General features: G+C 48.3%; 4 protein-coding genes across 4 annotated transcripts; 3 read left to right on the top strand and 1 right to left on the bottom strand.

The window, feature by feature from the left end:
• Nucleotides 1-362: 362 nt before the first annotated feature.
• Nucleotides 363-1467, bottom strand: F9C07_2286082 (uncharacterized protein). The gene has a single exon (XM_041286895.2). It carries the CDS (start codon nucleotides 1133-1135, stop codon nucleotides 623-625), a length of 513 nt encoding a protein of 170 aa, XP_041149333.1. The 5' UTR covers nucleotides 1136-1467; the 3' UTR covers nucleotides 363-622.
• A 775-nt stretch (nucleotides 1468-2242) lies between these two features.
• F9C07_8352 (uncharacterized protein) lies at nucleotides 2243-3484 on the top strand. The gene is made up of 4 exons (XM_041294053.2): nucleotides 2243-2558; nucleotides 2620-2648; nucleotides 2723-2860; nucleotides 2919-3484. Exons 1-4 carry the CDS (start codon nucleotides 2402-2404, stop codon nucleotides 3273-3275), a joined length of 681 nt encoding a protein of 226 aa, XP_041149334.1. The 5' UTR covers nucleotides 2243-2401; the 3' UTR covers nucleotides 3276-3484.
• A 164-nt stretch (nucleotides 3485-3648) lies between these two features.
• On the top strand, nucleotides 3649-7238 carry F9C07_2168688 (armadillo-type protein). The gene is made up of 2 exons (XM_041294054.2): nucleotides 3649-4195; nucleotides 4259-7238. The coding sequence occupies exons 1-2, from the start codon at nucleotides 3814-3816 to the stop codon at nucleotides 5971-5973; spliced, it is 2097 nt and encodes a 698-aa protein (XP_041149335.1). The 5' UTR covers nucleotides 3649-3813; the 3' UTR covers nucleotides 5974-7238.
• Nucleotides 6787-10847, top strand: F9C07_1748810 (uncharacterized protein). The gene is made up of 3 exons (XM_041294055.2): nucleotides 6787-8324; nucleotides 8393-9752; nucleotides 9808-10847. The coding sequence occupies exons 1-3, from the start codon at nucleotides 7599-7601 to the stop codon at nucleotides 10239-10241; spliced, it is 2520 nt and encodes an 839-aa protein (XP_041149336.1). The 5' UTR covers nucleotides 6787-7598; the 3' UTR covers nucleotides 10242-10847.
• Nucleotides 10848-10898: the final 51 nt, after the last annotated feature.

Below are 10898 nucleotides of genomic sequence, written 5' to 3'. Positions count from 1 at the left end.
CACAAAGGCAAAAAAGAAGAGAGACGTAGTTGTCCAGCCAAGTAGCCAATTTCCCTGTAACGGGTCGGTGTATTCTGGCGACGCCACCCCAGGGTGGAGATGTCTCTGCAGAATTGCTTCCCTCAAGAATCATCTCCATTGCTTAGCGCGTTGTAGCGATCGTGGATTACTCGCACGAGTACAACGACGACCCCAGGATTCGTACCAGGCACCGGTCCCGCTGGTGTGGAGAACCGAAGCAAGGTTATCGTCTTAGCGGCTGACCTCCCACTGGGTTATCCATGACAGATTAAATAGATTATGAGGTTCTTTAAAATATAGACTACGTTTTTTCCTATAACTAAGTATATCTTAATGTCTTCCTAGCCATACGGTGAGGTTACAATAAGCACAATATGTAGTGAGCAAAGTTTTTTTTTTTTTTCTTCTTTTTGCTTTTTGTAAAGCACAAAAAATCAAAAAATTTTTCCTTCATATCATCCACCTCTTCCACCATGTATGAGACATATCCTCATCCAAACTCATCAATCAAAGCAACTACATAGGCATGTCAATCTTCTCCGTTCCCCTCCTCATAGCAAATCAATCTCATTCCCCATCCATGAATCAATTTGAAGACATCTCAGTGCTTGCTATGCTTGCACTCCCTCGTCAGACGCCATCCTAGGCGGCAGACACCCGAGCAACACTCTTCATTGGCGCCACATAGCTGCTTGTAAGGCTTGCATGACGGAGGGTTGGCTCCGCCTGCAGTACGGCACTGTCCACCCAGGCATGTCTGACCCCGGCGGCAGTCTTTATCAGCCAGGCAGCCAAGAATGCAACGGCCGGAACCGCACAAATAACCAAGATCGCAGTCCAGGTCAGAGCGGCATTTGCCCTTACGGCGCCATTTCAAACCGTCGGTAGAGACCTCATCATCGTCACCGGTAGTTGCGTCATCATTAGGGATGTTCTCTCCATCTGTGTCCTCAGTAGGTGTCTCAGTTGCAGTTGCTGCTGCAGTAGTGACAGCGAGATCATCACGGCGCCAAATGGTAATTTCGGCGGGGCTTTGTGGAGTGGATAGGGCCACAGCAGAGGCTACCTCGACGGTGGCAGCGGCCAGAACAGCAAGGGCAAGAAGACGGACCATTTTGGTAGTTGCAAAGTATTTTGTGAGTAGGTTCTTGGTAGAACAGGGTAGTGTAACTTGATAAGGAGAAAGAAGTGCCTGTAAGTAGCTGATATTGCTTGGAGGTATGCTTGAAAGTTGCAGGTGGTTGTGAAGAAGGAAGTAGAAAGGAGGGCAAAGGGCGATATAAATACTCTGACTCGAGTTAGAATCCAGCTGTTGTTACCGTGGTTGATGGTGTAGGCAGCTGTGTGAAAACCTGTACAAATGACTATATCGTGTCATCATACACTGCTGTAGGCGACATTCAGGTAGCTTCGTGATATGGTATCGAAATCAGATGCGGCAATGGAATCTACGATTCAAACAGCCCATCAGGAAGGGAAAGTGAAGAGGACAGTGAGACATAATATATTGGACATCTGACGTGCTTGCTTACCCTTCATCTTATATTGAATCTACGCACGCATTGAGGTGCTATGAAATTTTCACAGCTTAGGACGTCTTTTGGTAATAAGTACGTAGAGTCACAGAATCATGTGCCCTAGAAAGATTTGCAGCACTACACTAACTGATGATTCAACACATCGTCGTAGACATTACCCAATCCTTGAAAAGGACCAAGAAGGGTGACACCGTGGAGTCATAGGACTTGCAATAAGAACAATCGAATGCTAGGCAGCACCAAGGCAAGATACAGTGTAGTCATGTTTAAGTTTTCATGATATGTAAGTTACTATACTTTGTAGAGTATATCCTGAAAGCCCTAATTTTATCTCTGAGATGACAAGACCACCCCAATAAACGAGCCCAATATCCCCAAAGAGCTGCAGCTAGCTGTACCACCACCCTCATGAAGCATTGAGCTCTCGTCTAGTATAACTTATACGTTTTTTATCGAGGAAAGCAGTAGATATAGAGTACTGGCTCGCAGTAAGCTCAAGGTTGTACTACTCTATATGTTCAGTGCGTTATGAAGCCCACAACAAAACCAACCAATCCAATTGCCCCCCACACCTGGCTAGTGGGCCCCTAATTTACATTAGATAAATTATCTTACTGGGATCGTCGTTCCCTTACATCAAACGGATAAATCACCATTTCATTATTTGTACCGCCGCCGAGGCGCCGATCATGTGAGGTTGTGTCTCTTGACTTGGACCACTCGTACGATCCATTTAAACCCTCTTTAACCTCACCCTCTGTACCCGTTGTCGCCTCGGTAGGGCAGTGCGATTACTTTCTACGCAACTTAAAGATTTCCCCCAACACTTCCCTACTCCAAATATGACCCCGTTCCGCAACTTCCTCACCAAAAGGTCCGCCGCGTCTAATAGCGGGGAAGCCGATAACGTTAGTCGCTTGTCCGCAGACAGTCATCAATCATCACCATTGAATATCAGGAAAAGCACCGACAATGAACCGCCTGAATATAAACTGAGTGGTATGTTTTTCTTTTTCTTCACAATGGGTAGAGCCGTCGCTAATATTTGCCCACGAAACAGTGGTCGACGATAATGGGGCCTATCTTCCGGTAAATCTACATCCCCTCCATAACCACGTGCTGGTGATTGCATCTTTGCGCTGCGGCTAACCATCTACCAATAGCCATCTCCGCCGGAAAAACAGAGCTTCTGGCGCAGGTACCCAGGTTCCAATAGATCCTCGAACCATCGCGACCTCGTCGATGAGAATGAGCCGTTCTCAATATCCCGCGAATCCTTCGATTCGTATCGTCGGTCGTTCGTGAGTCTTTTGCCCACCCTAGTGAATATTCAAGAATCTGACGCATCTTTAATTCCAGGATATATCTGCCCGATCACCTATAAATCATAGCGACGCAATGCCCTCTCGCACCTCGCTTGATTCGCGTTTCTCACGTCTATCATCGCCCTACGTAAGAGGCCTCGAAAAGCAACCCACATCGATGGAAGAAGAACAATTCGAGGATGTTGGACTCGACGATGACAACGAAGCCAAGCCGAAAAAGAAGGGCTTATTCTCGCGACTCGGCGACTTTACAAATGACAGCCAGACGTCAAACAACTCCAAACTGGGCTTTCACATCCCGGGCAGAAAACGAGGACAGAGCAATGTAGGGTCTGAACTGGGATCTATGAAGTCTCCACCAACTTTAGAGTCGGAGTTACGTGATGCGTGAGGTCCTCGCAACCATAATATATTTGGGTAATGAATGGGGTAGGCGTTCGGGGGGTTGATCAGGGTTTCTTCCCGATCGACGACTAATATATGCGCTTTGACTTGGATTCTTGCGCGCTGATGGCCGAAGCATCATTGCTACGCATACATACGGCCGAATTGATTGTATGATTTTCTTTGTGTTGTACTCAAATAATAGAGTTCAAGCTCCTTCATAAAATTTTTCTTCGAGACTGTCTTTCGCCACTCATATTCATTCCACGGGAACAGTACGGATTACTCCGTAAGAGGTACAGTTGCTTATCGCGAACCAGAGGCCTTATCAGTAAAGTGCAAACAAGACAAACGGACCGACCGCCCCAGGTCTTCGGAGCAAAAAAAAAAAAAAAAAAAAAGGGAAATATCCGCAGCGGTAATTCAAACATAAAGGAAAATTCCAGCGGGTGACGTATCGAATTTGCTCGCCAGGAAGTCCTCGAAAAAACACATTCCGGTTTTCTTGGAACTGAAGGAAAGAAAATCAAGGAACCAATACAATCATGGTCGGAGTAAAGCGTCCTGTGGACGCCGGCGACGAGCGCAAGGGAAAGCGGACGAAGACCAAGACACCAACTGTGCCGACGAAGAAAGCCAAGGCTGCGCCTGAGAAGAAATCCAGCTCGAAGAGCGTGGCAAAGAAGAGTTCAAAGCCCGAGAAGAAGGATAAGAAAGCTTCAAAGAAGAAGGTTATAGAGGAGGAGGAAGATGACGATGATTTTGATCTGGACGATGTTGAAGACTCAGAAATTGATGACCTGGACGATCTCGAGGACGAGGATGTTGAGATGAATGATGGAGGCGACAATGATGACGAAGACGAAGATGACAGCGACAACGAGGAGGAGCCCAAGAAGGTTGCGGACAACGCAGAAGCTGCGAAAAGTATGATAACGAGGCTTTCCACCCGCGATACGAGATATCAAGCTGACTGTTCACCTTTTGCAGACAAGACATCCTCGCGCGAATCGCATGCAAAGCAAAAGGCCCTCTTACAGGAGCGCAAAGCCGCAAAGCCCAACGCCGATATGATTCAACGCTCGAAGCAGCTGTGGGAGCGTCTGCGCCGAAAGTCACATGTTCCGCTCGAAGAGAGAAAGAAGCTTATTGCCGAACTTTTTGACATCATCACCGGACGAGTGAGAGACTTCGTCTTCAAGCACGATTCGGTTCGTGTTATTCAGACTGCCTTGAAGTACGCAAATATCGAGCAACGGAAGCAGATTGCGCGAGAGCTGAAGGGTCACTACAATGAGCTTGCGCAGAGCCGTTATGCTAAGTTTTTGATCGGTAAACTGATCGTCCACGGCGATACTGAGATTCGGGACTTGATCATCCCAGAGTTCTACGGTCATGCCAAGCGCCTCATCCGACACCCCGAAGCATCTTGGATTTTGGACGATGTTTATCGGCAGGTTGCAACGAAGGAGCAGAAAGCAAAGCTTCTTCGCGAGTGGTATGGTGCGGAATTCAGTATCTTCAAGGAGGAGAAGGGTAAGGTGCCAACTGCAGAGCTTTCTGAGATCCTTAAAGAGAACCCGGAGAAGAGGGGGCCCATCATGCATTTCCTTCATGAACTTGTCAACCAGCTGATCCAGAAGCGTACAACTGGATTCACAATGCTTCACGATGCCATGTTGCAGTATTTCCTCAACACAAAGCCTGGCAGCTCGGAGGCCAATGAGTTTATCGAGCTGCTCAAAGGTGACGAAGAAGGTGATCTTGTCAAGAATTTAGCGTTCACCCCGTCTGGTTCGCGTCTGATGTGCCTAAGCTTGGCATATGCCAATGCCAAAGACCGCAAACTGCTTATGCGGTTCTACAAAGACACCATCAAGCTAATGGCTGGTGACCTTTACGGCCATATGGTTCTCTTGACAGCATATGAAGTTATCGACGACACTAAGCTTACAGCTAAGATGATCTACCCTGAGCTACTGAACCAAGGCGGCGACGCGGAGGCACGGAATGAGGAGCTACTCTACCAGGTTACCGATCTGACAGGCCGTATCGCTATCCTGTTTCCATTTGCAGGAGACCGGACCAAGTGGCTCTTACCCGAGATAGATCAGGCAGTCTTGAAGGAAGTTCGTGAGATTCGTCAGGAGACTTCGAAGAAGGATCCATCTGTCCGACGCCAAGAACTGATCAAGGCTGCGTCACCGACCCTGCTTGAGTTCATCGCAGCCCGCGCAGACTCTCTCTTGGAGACAAGCTTCGGATGCCAGTTCCTTGCCGAGGTTCTCTTTGATGCTGACGGAGACAAGAGTGAGGCTCTCTCTGCTGTCGCGGTTGCTGCCAAAACTCGTTCCGACACCAAGGATTTGCCTTTTGTTGGACGACTGCTGAAGTCTCTCGTTCAAGGAGGTCGGTTCAACAGTGTAGAGAAGGTTGTTGAGAAGGTGCAGCCTCCGTTGAACTTCCACGGACTGCTGTATGAACAGATTCAGGAGGAGATTATGTCATGGGCTACCGGATCCAACGTGTTTGTGGTTGTGGCCCTCACGGAATCCGATGAGTTCGAGAAGAAGGCTGAATTGTTGAAGACTTTGAAGAAGGGTAAGAAGGCTTTGCAACAGGCCGCTGCCGAATCTGGGAAGGATGGAAAGAAGAAATCAAGCCCAACCAGCAGCGGTGCTAAGTTGCTCCTGGAAAAGATCTAGAATCGATGAACTGTGTTGGGGCCTATCTTTTGACGGGCGACACGCGAATCCGTATAATATTGGCTGGGTTGTTGATTGGTTCTGGGAACTCAATCTTTCCCGTTCTCACATTGTGATATATGCTCGCACTGGCATTTTTTATCTGTACAGGGTCTGGGAGTATAGGGCCATGAAGTTATAAAAAAGCAATCGATTTGTTCCTTACTGTTCAGTACGAATGATCCCCAGCGTAATCGACTGGTATCTACGAAACACTAGTCACGTTGGTGGCTTGTTTGGATATAACATAACAGGGGTTGTAACAAGCAGAGTATAATTAAGGGCGTTGGAACCCAGCTGAATTGTAATAACTTCCTGACAGGATGGGGGAGAAACTTCTCGAAGAGGTACATTGACACCGAGACTAAAAGCATCACGGAACCATTGGAACGACAACCCTAAAGCATCCGTGGATCAGCCCGAGCCATTCAGGGGTACAAACCAGTCAAGGTACATGAAAATTCGGAGATAGGAAGTAAGAAACTAGGTAATCGTATGGAGTAGTCAACATGATAAAAAGAGGAAAGAAAAAAATAATCTAAATAAACAAGGCAATGAAATAGTAGTGCAACTGTTATGCATGAACAAAAGAGAGAGAGAGAAAGCGAAGGCGTCCTCTTGCCGCATGAGTGAGAGCATCTCTTGAAATGATGATCTCCGCCTGCAGGTGATTTAAGGTTTGTCCAGTGGCTTGTTTTAATATTATTACATGTTATTAGATATGGATTCTTCCTGGTCCCAAGTCCAAGTACCCTTGTGTTGATGATGCAGGGCAGGGTAATATGTATGTATGCAACTCTCCTCTGTTATTCCATGTCAGTCTGATACACCTCCTGGGGAGATTTTCTCTCCTCCCCAACGCCCAAGATAGGGTCAATAGTTAGAACAATTTCGGTAAGAGACCTTCAATTTATTAATTAACGGGGTGGACTCTCCCCCACGGGTCCGATCTTTACCTCTTTGGGCTTCGCAGCCAAAACCGACGAAAATTTATTATGGACTCTTTTTTCATTTACTCGAGTCGGTCAGGGTCAAAAACAACAAGAGCCAAAGAGAAGAATAAATAACACCACTAGTTAAAAAACTAAACAATAATACTAACTAATACCTTTTTGTTTTCTCCCTCGGGCCTGGTGGCTGCGTGTCACCTTTCTTCTTTCTTTCTTTCTTTTCTTTTCTTTTCTCTGTGTTGCCATCCATCGCCTTCTTATTGTTGTACTAATTACCTCTGTTATCTATTTCTTAGTTGTTAATCTTAATTCTTAATCCTAATAAACCTCGTCGCGCCTCGTTGCTTTTCTTTCTTTCTTTCAATTCCGTCTGCCCTGTCTCGCTTGATTGGGTTTGCATTGACCTTGGATTTGCTTTGCGACGGCAATTAAATCTCACCTCGAGTTATGAATTAAACTCATCCCTCCATTCCAGTGACGCGCAGTTCTAGCCCTTCTCCAGACTCGGGCACGTTCTCACCGATGACATTGCTTTAATTGGTGGTTTCTCTCGACCCGCGAACTAGATCAACCACACGCATCTGGGCTTACCTCTGAACCCCGTCGAGCACGAACCCCCAGATTTGACTTGGAAGCATGTTACACGGTTCCTCTACGGAGGATGCCCGGCATCACAGGCCGCCTCCACCGGCGATTCCACCGTCGCCGACTTTATCGAACCCGGATATGATCCTGCCGTTTGAAGGCGAGCGCGAATCCTCTACTCCTTCGCCGCCCTTCAATCTTCCTTCCTTGTCCCATCTCCAATCGTTCTACAACAACCGACCTTTTCCCCAAGACTACAATGGTAATGGCGCCCCCATGGCTTCTCACCGATCCCAGAAAAAGTCTTTCCCGCGTCACACTTGGCAACACGACGCTGTTGATGCGAGTCGTCGCCTGTCTGATATCGGAGAGGAAGATATGTCGTCAACCTCATCGGTAAGCGGATTTGGGCCCACCTTGGAGGTCACGCATAATCGCCGAATGGCGGGTTCACCGGCCTCGCAGCGCACGACAGAGGACACGGAGGCCAAGGATGCAGGAGGGCGCAGTAGCTCATCTAGTTCTACAATTAGTGGCGCTAGTGAGTCTTCCTCATCGGAGGGGGCCAAAAATCAACAGAGTGGACAGAGGGCCTCGCAAGAGGGTCGTGCTGCAGACCAGGACCATTTACTTGAAGCTGTTCGCATCATGAAGGAGAATTCTATTGGCAGAATGGTGGCGACTACTGAAGAAGGAGGCCCTGATGATGAACTATCGTCGGTAATTCTGAGTAGTGAAGCTGAAAGAATCCTGGAGAATGCAAAGAAACGGCTCACGGTATGTTAAGCAGAAGAACAGAGTGGGTTGCTACTTCATGGAACTTGAACTGATGTATATCGTTGTAGCTCATGGAAGGTAATCTGACTCGGGCTCGGTCTTCAATGCGGGCATCGCCATCACTTTCAGCGTCGCCAACACCGTCCCCTGGTCCCCAAGCAATGGGGCTGGGTCAACCAGTTGGCGGCTTGTATCAATCGATCTCCCGTGCGGATCGCAGAGCATCGACTCGTCCTCGTGCGACATATACCTCATCCCAGGACACTAGTAACAATCGTCATTCCCGGGTGTATAGCGAAACGCGTTTGCCGTCAGTAGACCAATCGAGTCTGCCAACTGTCGAACCAGACCTGTCCAGGTCCCTCAGTGCTCTAGGATCGAGCAGCGTCTCGAACTTCAACAATGATGAGCGAACATTCCGTTATGATCCAAGCAGAGCCTATCTTACGCACCGTGCCTCTGTGTCAAAACCGCACTCCGCTCGTGCTTCTCCCTCGAACTTGCAGGAAGACTGTTCTGGTTCACCTAGTGGGCTGGGCATCTCAGCGGAAGATACAGAGGATCATACCTTGGGCGCAGAAGATCTTCATTCGGTCTACCCTGTGTCTGATCCTCCATCTCGATCCCAGTCGCAGCTGCATGTGAGGGATCTCCAAGATCAGATGAAGGGTCTGCACATAAAGATCTCCAGTCTAAAAGTGAAAGCACAAGAGGACAACTTACGTCGACGTAGCTTGCAGAGTCTGCGGACTCCCAGTCCTTTCACGGCGGCAGATCAGTACTTCACCAATACAATGGAGTTAAGAGACAGTCAACTACGACCGAATGCGGGACGGAGTCCGGATCCTACTCAAGAGCCCCGACGTAGTGGAGAATACAAACACGCGCGAGATGGCAACGAGGCTGTCACTAGCCATTCCGGAAGCGAGATACCTAATGCGACTGCAAAACCCCCGCAACCAAAGGTCATCGAACCTGTGGACGAAGATGGGCGGTCGGTCATTGAGAGCCTGTATGAGGATGCAGAGGAAGGCGAATACAATTCCGACGACTCGTCTGACATTGATCGTGAAGCCCTGAGCGAGATCTTGCGCGAGCCTCTGGAGGAATATGACGACCTGGATGCATTTCCAGCGGTCCCAAATTCTGACTCTCGACCTCATGAAGAACGTGAAGATGCATTTGACTACGAGAATTTCATCCTTCACAGCGCCCTAGGCAATTATTCGGCTAGGTTAAGGCGAACAAGTAATGTCTCAACTTCGTCTGTCGAAACAACGCGGCCTATCCATGATCGTCCTCACGTCCGTCACTCTCGCACGAACAGCGGGGCATCCCTGTCCACCGTAGCATCGTACGAAACTGCAACTGAAGGAGACCATGACGACCTTGAGAGTGTCCTTTATTGGGACAGGAAATTTAATGATGGTGAGTCCACTAACTGCTGAAAGGTCAAACACACCGGAGACTAACAGGGGATCAGAATTACGTAGTAATCAGCGTTATACTTCTGAACCTGCTGCTGAAAAGCGGCACTCGACAGGGTCTGAGTCAGAGATGGGAACGCCTCGTGCGGTCCGAAGACAGCCGAACAGCCGGAGCAATGAGGAGGAATATCTTTCGACTCCCCGACAATCTATGACTGGGTCTGCAACTCCGACATCTCTGGTGTCCTCCCTTGTATCCACTGTGCGAGCGGCGTCTAGTCCCCACCCCAAGTCCGTGGCCAATGGCAACATGGGAATCAACGAGGATGACACGCGCCTCTTAGAGCAGTTGTTCAAGAGTTTGGGCGATGTTTGCATGGATCTTCAGACAATTACGACCTCCTCCGATCCAGATCCTAAGCGCGTGCGTCAATTGAGGCGGCGATTGGATGCTGCTCGCCGTGTGCTTGATGGAGAGCTCGATACGTAGGAGATTTCCCTGGGTGAATTACCTTATTTGCATGGGTTGGACATTCGATGCGTTGCATCGAAGATAGCTGGTCCCAAAGGCCCAGAGTTGACGGTGCTTTCTAGCGTTTCTTTCGCACGCGACAGTTGATCTACATGATTTCTTTTGATACTTGATACCCAGCTGTTGATATTCTCGAACGTTGTCTGTTTGTTCGATGCTGTACTTGTAATGTGTGTATATATATGCCATGTCCGACTTGTGAGAACCTTGCCGAGAAGCCATATTCGTGATTTCAAGTGTATCCTGCTTCGTTAAACCTCTCTGGACTACTACTAGTAGTAGTTAGTAGTCATCGAATTACCCATTTTGAAGATCGAATGAACTCCGGCGTTTCCCCCACCCAGCACGTGCCGACGCGACGGAACGCGATTTACTCATATTGAATTGATTTACGGAGTATCCCTTCTGTCCATGTTGCAGCGTCAGGCCGCATCCATTTCATTGTTTTATCATTGATTCATTTCATGTATTGCTTGGATTTCCTTAAGGTTGTTCTAAAGAACTTGTTCATCCTTCTACTTGTTGCCCCGCCTTCAGGGGGGTTATCTCCATCCCGCACTCAATTGCGCACAGATCAACATTAGCGATAAGCGGGATCGTGGCTGCAGCATATCG

Source organism: Aspergillus flavus, chromosome 6 (assembly GCF_009017415.1).
Source record: "Aspergillus flavus chromosome 6, complete sequence".
Classification (NCBI taxonomy): Eukaryota; Fungi; Ascomycota; class Eurotiomycetes; order Eurotiales; family Aspergillaceae; genus Aspergillus; species Aspergillus flavus.
The sequence above is the reverse complement of the archived record's forward strand: the minus strand, read 5'-3'. Positions and strand labels throughout refer to the sequence as shown.

Coding starts and splice junctions, on each gene's coding strand:
- F9C07_2286082 (XM_041286895.2), bottom strand. CDS start 1,135: ATGGTCCGTCTTCTTGCCCTTGCTGTTCTGGCCGCTGCCACCGTCGAG.
- F9C07_8352 (XM_041294053.2), top strand. CDS start 2,402: ATGACCCCGTTCCGCAACTTCCTCACCAAAAGGTCCGCCGCGTCTAAT. Junction 2,649..2,722: donor ATAATGGGGCCTATCTTCCG/GTAAATCTACAT, acceptor ATCTACCAATAG/CCATCTCCGCCGGAAAAACA. Junction 2,861..2,918: donor ATTCGTATCGTCGGTCGTTC/GTGAGTCTTTTG, acceptor CTTTAATTCCAG/GATATATCTGCCCGATCACC.
- F9C07_1748810 (XM_041294055.2), top strand. CDS start 7,599: ATGTTACACGGTTCCTCTACGGAGGATGCCCGGCATCACAGGCCGCCT. Junction 8,325..8,392: donor ATGCAAAGAAACGGCTCACG/GTATGTTAAGCA, acceptor ATATCGTTGTAG/CTCATGGAAGGTAATCTGAC. Junction 9,753..9,807: donor GGACAGGAAATTTAATGATG/GTGAGTCCACTA, acceptor ACAGGGGATCAG/AATTACGTAGTAATCAGCGT.
- F9C07_2168688 (XM_041294054.2), top strand. CDS start 3,814: ATGGTCGGAGTAAAGCGTCCTGTGGACGCCGGCGACGAGCGCAAGGGA. Junction 4,196..4,258: donor CAACGCAGAAGCTGCGAAAA/GTATGATAACGA, acceptor CACCTTTTGCAG/ACAAGACATCCTCGCGCGAA.